The 9873-nt window shown below is 45.1% G+C and overlaps 1 protein-coding gene across 5 annotated transcripts in view; it reads left to right on the top strand.

Moving 5' to 3' along the window:
• LOC122549969 (transcription termination factor 1, mitochondrial) overlaps positions 1-6703 on the top strand; it is a 42505-nt gene extending 35802 nt beyond the window's left edge. For 2 of the 5 annotated variants that reach the window (XM_043690278.1, XM_043690280.1), the window contains one exon: positions 5193-6703. In XM_043690278.1, the coding sequence (XP_043546213.1) occupies positions 5239-6387 (1149 nt within the window). In that variant the 5' untranslated portion in view covers positions 5193-5238 and the 3' untranslated portion in view covers positions 6388-6703. The other 3 variants (XM_043690277.1, XM_043690275.1, XM_043690276.1) reach the window with 3 other exon arrangements.
• Positions 6704-9873: the final 3170 nt, after the last annotated feature.

The following is a 9873-nucleotide window of genomic DNA, read 5'->3' on the forward strand; positions in this document are numbered from 1 at the left end:
TCTTCTAGCTGAAGGAGTTGACCCCGACTGAGTGTTGCAGACTGGCACATTCCAAGGTCCAGGACTACGTGTTGAGGGACGCGCTGAAGCTTGGGGCAGCTGCCGCCAAGGCGCGGTGGGGCAAGACCACTGTGTAACATCGGCCTGCCTAAAGAAGAACAGGGGGCCCACGCAGTCATTTGGGCTCTGCTGACGCCTCAGCTAAAAATGTAATCGTACAGACCTGTAAATAGGAATGATTACTCTGTTTTGGTATGCAAACAAATGGAATGTTTACATATGTATGGCATGTCCAGTTGTACAGATCATCAAAGTATTTTATGAATAAAGTATATTTTTGGAAAAAAAATAAAAATTTGCTAAAAGATCTAACTATTTTTCGGAGGGAATTTCAACTCGAATGTGCTGACTAACATTGCTGCTAACTGCAGTATTTTTTTAAGAAAAGCATCAAACACCACCGATCGGCAAAGGAATACCGGCCTTGAAAAGATTCCGGATAATCGGATTTACATTATTAGCATTGCTTGCATAAACCCATTCTTAATGATTTAGGGGTCTAGGTGTTGAAATTTGAACAAACTGAAGATTTAAGGACTGAAATGTTCATAGAAATATGCAGTACAACGATGAGAAATGCAAAGGAAAAATAAAGCCAGGTTTGATTTCAGAATTGTTTTCTTCCAAAATGTTGATATACCGTTTTCTCAGTATTAATCTTTTACTTTATTTCCGGCATTCTCGGTTTTGTAATTTGAGCAACAACAAAAAAAATGATTTCCTTTCCTTGGAGATGTCGTGTTTACAGTAGAACATGTGAAAGGCTCACTGTAATCTTTCCAAGCAGCTATTGGCGCAGCTTTTAAGAAGGAAGTGTGTCATTGAGAGACAACTTCCAGCTCAGTTTGTATGAACTGTGCTTGTGCACAGAAATACACATGTTCGTTTCCGAGTAGTCCCGGAAATCCCTGCATTCTTCATTGACTCTCAGTTACAGGCGGGGTATTAATGTGTCTTTGTGTACCGGTGAGTTCTGCATATAATCCAAAACAAAATTATTTTAAGTGGCTATTTTTGATTTTATGGCAAGCGCTTTGCCTCTGGTTTGGTTTTCCCTTTTCAAGGAGCTTAGACGGCTGTATGGTTTCAATGTGCGCGGAGTTAAAGGATTTTAGACAGTCTGAGAGAAACGGGAGTCCCGATAATAAACAAATTAAAAGTAGCCGAGATGGAACAGAAATTAGATCAGCAAAAGACAAGGTGCGTTTGCAAAGTTTCTGATCTGTTTATTGTGGTGAATAATTATTGTTTTCTCCACTTTTCGCCTTGGGCGGCCTGCAAGTTTATTCTGTTTTCAGATGCCTAACTGGTTTCTCAGTCAAGGCGATAGGTTATCTGCTTATTTTGCAAAAGAGTCACCCCTCTCCATTCTGAAATTCCAGTGACGATGACTAACTGATCCCGCGTCCACAACATTTTTTGCTCTGGTTCCCATTTTCAACCGATAAAGCTATTTTTTTTTACCACTTGCACTTAAGTCAATAGTGAGGAAATTATTCCAGAATTTGGCATCAGTTGTACCTGCCATTCTGTCCTCCTGTCTTTTTGTAAACCCACGCTGTTGTCGTTATTCTGCATCACGAATCAGCCGTCCATTCAACTGAACTAACGATACATATTTTTTATGAATATGACCACTAACATTAAGACATACTCTCCCTGGCTCATGATTTCTGTAAATTTATGAACATTCCAGTTAGGAGCTGCAGTAGGCTATTCTCGGGTCTACCCCACCCCATTCTGTGAGATCATAGCTGATCTGTTTATATTTTGAATTATTTTCTACCCCATAACCTTTGATTCCCTCCATAACAAGAATCTATCAACCTCTGCTTTTAAAATTATTCAGTGATCCTGTCTCTGCTGCCTTCTGATAGAGTTCAAAGGATGTATAACACCAAATGAAAAAAAATCTCCCCATCTCAGTCCTAAAAGGGTGATTCCTAATTTTTAGACAGTGTCCCCTCACTTTATGAATATGACCACTAACATTAAGACATACTCTCCCTGGCTCATGATTTCTGTAAATTTATGAACATTCCAGTTAGGAGCTGCAGTAGGCTATTCTCAACTATGCTGTGGATAAAGGGGACCTGCAGATGTACTGTTGATTCATCCACAAGAGGATCCTTTTCATCCCCATTTTATCAAGTGCATTCAGGATTTTCTGTACTTCAATCATGTCACTTTCTAAACTCCAGTGGAAACAAGCCCAATCTGTGCAGATATTCCTTATAAGACAATCTGCGCATTCCGAGTATCAATTTAGTGAAGCTGCTGTGAGCTGCTTTCAATGCATTTACATAATTGTTAAAAAAAAAGATTAAAACTGCATTCAACATTCGAGATGAAGTCTCACCAATGTTCTGTATAACTGAAGCATAATGTCTACTTTTATGTTAAACTCTTCTTGTAATGGAATGCTTTTTAGCCTTTTTAATTACATGTACCTGAATGCTAACCTTTTGTGACTTGCGCACTCAAAAACCTGGATCCTCTGCACCCTACAGTCATTCTTCATTTAAGTAATACTCCACTTTTATATTCCTTGCTGAAGTGAACAACCACATATTTTCCCACACTATAGTTCATCTGCCAGATCTTTTTGGTCACTTGCTTGGCTTATCCATGTTTCTTTGCATTTTCCTTCTGTACTCATTACAACATAGTTTCCTACCCATCTTTGTGTCATCTGCAAATTTAGCTACCATGCCTTCACTTCCCTTATCATAGAATCCCTACAGTGTGGAAACAGGCCTTTTGGCCCAAGAAGTCTACACTGACCCTCCAAAGAGCCAAGACCCATTCCCCCCTACCCCATATTTACCCATGACTAATGCACTTAATCTACACATCCCTGAACACAATGGGCAATTTAGCATGGCCAATTCACCTAAACTGCACATCATTGGATTGTGGAGGAAACCCGCACAGACATGGGGCGAATGTACAAATTCCACACAGTCACCCGAATCCTGAATTGAACCTGGGCCCCTGGTGCTATGAGGCAGCAGTGCTAACTACTGAGCTACTCCAAGTCTTTGATGTAAATTTTAAAATGCTGAGGGATCTGGGCAGGCACCTGTGGTACTCATTCTTGATTAGTAAGGGGATCAAGAGTTACAGAGAGAAAACAGGAGAAAGGAGTTGAGAAACATATCAGCATGACTAAATGGCTTAATTCTGCACCTATATCTTATGGTCTTTTGATCTCATCTCATCCTCCAAATTATAAGACAGTCAGCAGGCAATTACCATGGGCTCATAACTTGCGCAATAACCTTTTATGTGGCACCTTGTCAAATACCTTTGGAAATCCAAGTACAGTACATCTGCAGGTCCCCTTTATCCACAGCACCCTTTACTCTTTTATAAGAACTCTAATAAATTGCTTAAACAAGATTTCCTTTTCACAAAGTCACACTGACTCTTCCCTATTACCATGAAATTTTCTAAGTACACACCTATAACTAACCACATTAATGATGGACTTTAACACCCTTCCTATGATATAATTCAAGCTTGTGGTTTCTGCCTCCCTCCCTTCTAGGATAGAGGGGTTATATTTGTTATCTTCTAGTTTCAGGAACCTTACCAGTGTTTAGGGAATTTTGGAATATTTATAATAAGGCTTCTATTACCTCAATAACCCTCTCTTTTTAAGAGCCAGGAATACAGCTTCACCAGTTTGCTCAGTACCATTTTCCTGATCCTTCTACTTTTTGATGTACAGCTATAGCTAGATTATTTTGTAACCTTCACGTTTAAGACAGAAGCAAAATATTTGTTAATTTAATCTACCATCCCTTATTATCAAATATCAATTTCCATTCTCATTCTGAGAACCAGCACTCACTTTAATTTCTGTTTTCCTTTTTAAGTACCTGTAGAAGCTCTTGGTATCTGTTGTTACATATCTAGCTAGCTTCTTCATGCTGTAATTTATTTTCTTCTGATCGATGGGCGGCACGGTGGCACAGTGGTTAGCACTGTTGCCTCACAGCGCCAGAGACCCGGGTTCAATTCCCGCCTCAGGTGACTGACTGTGCAAACTCCACACATTCTCCCCGTGTCTGCGTGGGTTTCCTCTGGGTGCTCCGGTTTCCTCCCATAGTCCAAAGATGTGCAGGTCAGGTGAATTGGCCATGCTAAATTGCCCGTAGTGTTAGGTAAGGGGTTAAATGTAGAGGTATGGGTGGTTTGCGCTTCGGCGGGTCGGTGTGGACTTGTTGGGCCGAAGGGCCTGTTTCCACACTGTAAAGTAATCTAATCTAAAAGTACAGCTCCCACTTCCCCAGAACTAGAACCCTCCTTCAAAATCTTCAACACCACTCTTTAATTCAGTCATTATTCATTTTGCTAATGTTATGTGCCCTTCACCAATTAGTTCGTGGCTGAGGAAATAATTCAGAGATTATTAACGTTGAGGTTATGTTTTCCAATTTTATGCATAGCTTCTCAGTGTCTCATCAGAGCCTCTTGTCCTGCTATGTCATTATCACTTGCATGGACTACTACAACTGATCCTTGTCTTGCTCCATATTTCTATCCAGCCCTGAGCAATGTCCTGAACCCTGTCACTAGATGGGAAACTTCGCTTTCTGGACTCTGAACAATATCTGTTTCCCTCACCATACTATCCCCTACTACCATTACATCCCTTTTTGTTCTCCTCCCAATTGAATGGTTTTCTGTAAAATGGTGCTGTAAGTTCTGCTTCAAGTGTTCCTAAGGCACACACCATCTTAACTTGGATTTTTTTTGCCGTACCTTCACTGGTGCTTGATCAAAACCTAGAAGTTCCTTTACAGCACTAGTAGGTGTTGCTACACCAGGTTTACTGCAGTGGTTCAAGAAGGTGGTTCACTCGCTTGCCAAAGGCAATTTGGGATGTGCACCAAATCCTTTTCAGTGGTGTTCACATTGCTTTAAATAATATTATTTCTGTGATAATGTAATAATCTACCTTGTCAGCATAAACTGGGAGATATTGATTTTTATTCTTAATCCTCATTTCTGGCATTTATTTAAAAACATTAACAAAACTGTAATAACTACAGAATTCAATTTTTAAAACGATTTAATTTAAGTAACACCAGTAACATTGCTTATTCTTTCTTCGATGTATATAGGTTTGAAAGACTGTAACCAGAGAGTATATCTGGTTATTGTGGAGATATGGCAGCCAGGATGGTAGCCCAAGCAATGAACATTTATCTGTGCAGAACAAGATTTCCTGATTTACCAAACTGCTTTCCATCTGCATGGTTTAAGCCATCATATTTGAGACTCTGTGCTTTTAGTTGCAATCATGCAACTGAGGCAATCCAAAAATCAGAAAATGCAGCTTTGTTAAGCAATTTGTCTATTTTGGGTGTGGATATTAAGATGGCCCAGAAGAGGCAGCCTGGAGTCTTCAGAAAAGTGGTCACTAATGAAGAGGGTGTAGCCGATTTCTTGAGAAGCAAGGGTGCCAATTGCAAGACCATTGCCAGTGTTATCTCAAGGTACCCTCGAGCCATCACACGTTCCTATCACCACCTTGAAGAAAGATGGCAATTATGGCGAAGCATTTTCAAGACAGATTCTGAGATCATATGCATTATTGAGCGTTCTCCAGAATCATATTTTCGTTCAAGTGACAATGGAAATTTTGAAAAAAATATCAGTTTTCTTTATTCTCTTGGCTTAACCTCAAAGGACTTGCATCGCATTTTAACTACTGCTCCACGAGCATTCTCAAATAGTTTGGAACTAAACAAACAGATGGCAAAACTTCTACGAGATCTTGGTGTTAGTTTAGGCAATGAGAATCCAGATGATTTTGTTAAACGGATTATTACTAAAAATGCTTACATACTTATAAGAAGCACTAAACGGATAAAAACCAATGTAGACTTTTTCAGAGAAGCACTTGAACCAAGTAACAGTGAACTTATAAAACTTCTTCAGGGGCAAGGCGCTGAAGTTTTGGACCTCTCGACTGACTACATGAAAAGAAATTTCAAAAATATAAGCGAACAGTTGTATTCATTAGGATGCAGCACTGAGGAAGTGCAGAAATTCTTTTTGGATTATCCACCAGCCTTTTATGCTTCATTTGAAAAACTTTCCAATAAAATCGACTGTCTCCTAGAAAGTGAAATTAATATTAAACAACTATTAAATAAGCCAAGAATATTGGAATTCAGTGCAATCAATTTGAAGAATCGTATAAAGGAGCTAGAACGGGTTGGATATGACTTTACAAAACATGGTGTGACCATTTTAGATTCTAGTAGAAGACGATTTGAAGCAAAATTAGGAAAGCTAAATAAAGAGGAATAGCTATGCTGGTTCCTTGATTTGATGAGTCTTGTATCATTCTATATACTCTGAATGGTGCTATCATTTTTAACATGACTTTTGAATTTAACATTGTATATAGAAAAGTGATTGAGGGCTTGTTAAATTATGCAGTGTTATGAGCAGTTAAAATAATTAGCTTGTTACAGTAAGCATTATTGTACTTAACTTTGTGTCATCTATGTAATGCTAACAGTAATAGCCATTTTTCATTAATTAAAGTTTAAAGTTAATTTGAAAGTTAGTTTTACATTCTTCCCTGAATGTGTCAATACCAGCCATTTGTTATGCAACATTGTTCACTCCATATTTTCCCACCTCTAAGTTCCTGCCAAGTTAAGGTAGAAGAGTCCTGTACATTTTCACTCTGACACCCAGGTTTAAATCTCAGAACAGTTTCTTTGTAGGATTGTTATTGAAATGTGACTTTATTGAAGGAAAGAACATTGCTTGTTTGTACAGAACTTAAATACAGAGGCAAAATTTTCATCTTGCACTCATCACTTGAAAGGAAAGAACAATTTATTCTTTTTTTTTAAAGTAGGCCCCAGACTCAAAAGCTCTCACCTCCTTCTGCTTCTGCCTCCTCCTCCTCCTCTTCTTCTTCCTTCCTTTAGCTCTCTGGATGTGGGGCAGCTAGTCCAGGGACAGTTCCCTTCAAGGAGGAGAGTCCTTGCATGCGCACGCACACACACTCTCACTGATCCAATTCTCAACAGGGAAAACACCCGAGTGGCCAGTGACAAGCAGTGCCCTTCACATTGCTGTTTATCGTTTTCTTTTTTTTAAACTCCCCTTTTTCTTTTTTTTTCCTATTCTTAAACCCCCACACTACCGCCTAACCGCGGTAGTGCTTATTTTTTTTCCCCAGCACCCACGGTGTGTGTGTGCGGGTGTTATACACAGTGAAAGACACAAGGTCCACAAATCTTTATTCAATTTCCACCACCAGGAAGACAGGAAAACACCCAAGTGGCCAGTGACAAGCATTGCCCTTCACATCAAAGGGCAATGCTGTGTGATCAAACAGTGAAGGGGAGGGTAGGGACTAAATCAAAATAGCGTTGGAGGGGGAAATGATGCACTTCACTCCCTGCGGCGCCCACCTCTCCCTGAACAACTCTAGGGTGTTGGTGGACACCGCGTGCTCCTTCTCCAAGACCATGTTCCAGACAGTGATCAGGTCCTGGTAAAAGACAGGCAGCGTCTTGAGGGCGACCTCCAAACCGTCACGGTCGACGAACAGGAGCTGCGTGTCGTAGTTGAGGCTACGCACCTGGCGGAAAAAATACGTCTCTGCTCGCCAGGACGCACCACCTCGGAGGCAGCTCGCCGCAAGGTCTGAAGGCAGAATGTCGCGACCTGGGTGCGGACGCACACCAGCGACTGACCGCCCTCCTCAATAGGGATCCAGTGCATCTTTTTGTCCCAGAAGAAATCGACCAACGTTCTCTGGACGTCAGCGACAAAGCCAGGAGGAGGGACCAAAGTGACCAGCCGGTACCACAGCATGGCGGCCACCAGCTGGTTTATGACCAGCACTCGACTCCTGTAAGATAGCACTCGGAGCAGTCCTGTCCAGCGGCCTAGGCGAGCCGAGACTTTGGCCTCCAGCTCCTGCCAGTTGGCCGGCCAGGATTCCTCAGCCGGGCTGAGGTAGACCCCCAGGTAGAGGAGATGGGTGGTACTCCAGCTGAACCCCCGTAACTCCTCCGGCAGAGAGTCCACCCGCCACGGGCCGACCAGTAGTCCGGAACATTTGGCCCAGTTGATCCTGGCGGAAGACGCCGCCGAGTACACGGCCTGGCACTCGCGCACCCCCCCCAGGTCAGTCGGGTCGGTGAAAGTGAGGAGCACGTCGTCGGCGTACCGAACCCGAATGCCTGCAGAGCCCCGAGCAGGTACTCGTGATCGACCCTGTCGAACGCCTTCTCCTGGTCGAGAGACAGGAAGGCGCTCGGCAGACCAGCCCGTCGACAGAAATGGATCATGTCCCGGACCAGGTGGACGTTACCGTGTATCCTCCGGCCCGGGACTGTGTAGGACTGGTCCGGGTGAATCATGTGGGCCAGCACGGAGGCCAGGAGAGAAGACAACACCCTGGCGAAGATTGTGTAATCCGTGCTGAGGAGGGAGACCGGATGCCAGTTCTTTAAGGAACGAAGGTCCCCCTTCTTTGGCAGCAGGACGATGACCGCCCTGTGCCAAAAAGGGGCAGCTGTCCGGCATTTAAACACTCCCCCAGGACCTGTGCGTAGTCGCTCCCCAAGTCGACCCAGAACACCCTGAAGAACTCCACAGTCAGCCCGTCCAGCCCCGGGGTTTTGCCCCTCGAGAGCCGGTCGAGGGCGCCGGTCATCTCCTCTAAAGTGACAGGAGCGTCGAGCCTTCCGGCGTCCTCCGGGCTGAGCTGCAGCAGGTCCTCCCTCAGACCTCTGCGAGCATCCTCGCTGGACGGATCCAGAGAGAACAGAGCCGTGTAATATTTTCGGACGTGGGCCCTGATGCCCTCCGGATCCGAGACGAGGGACCCGTCGTCGGCCAGCAGCACAAGGAGCTGCTGACGGGTGCCACGCCTTTTTTCCAGCGAGTAGAAGAAGGGGGAGCCGCGGTCCAGGTCCTGGAGGAGCTGGATCCGCGACCTCACGTACGCGCCCCGAGCCCCGACGAGCTGCAGGTCCCGGAGCGCAGCCTTCTTCTCTTCGTACGCCACGCGCAGGGCCGGGTCCGCGTCGGGCTGACCGAGGCGTAACTCCAGGTCGAGCAACTCCCTCTCCAACTCCCCGATCCTGGATTTCCGCCTCTTGGTTGACCCCCTCGCGTACTCCTGACAGAAGACGCGGACGTGAGCCTTGCCCACGTCCCACCATAGCCTCAGGGAGGGGAAGCTTCCCCGCTTCCTTCTCCAGCCGGTCCAGAAACGACAAAACGAGTCCCGGAACGGCTCGTCTTCCAGCAGCAGGTTGTTAAAGTGCCAGTACGCGGAGCCGAGCCTGGCGCCGAACGGAAGGAGTTCCGCCCACACCAGGTGATGGTCCGTGCACGGCACCAGCCGCGTGGAGGCCTTCAGAAAACAGGAGGCGTACGCTCGCGAAACGTACAGGCGCTCTGGACGCTCTGACCCCAGGCCTCACGAAGGTGAAGGCGATGGAGTCGGGATGGAGATTCCGCCAGACGTCCACCAGGTCGAAGGACTTGACCAAGTCCCCCAACAGGTGATGGTCCGTGCACGACACCAGCCGCGTGGAGGCCTTCAGAAAACAGGAGGCGTACGCCCGCGAAACGTACAGGCGGTCGATTCTGGACCCTCTGACCCCAGGCCTCACGAAGGTGAAGGCGATGGAGTCGGGATGGAGATTTCGCCAGACGTCCACCAGGTCGAAGGACTTGACCAAGTCCCCCAACCTCTTCCCCGACGCCCAGCCAGTGCGGGCACCGCCGTGGTCCCTGCCCTCGAGGACAACGCAC

This window comes from Chiloscyllium plagiosum, chromosome 5 (assembly GCF_004010195.1).
Source record: "Chiloscyllium plagiosum isolate BGI_BamShark_2017 chromosome 5, ASM401019v2, whole genome shotgun sequence".
In the NCBI taxonomy this organism is placed as follows: Eukaryota; Metazoa; Chordata; class Chondrichthyes; order Orectolobiformes; family Hemiscylliidae; genus Chiloscyllium; species Chiloscyllium plagiosum.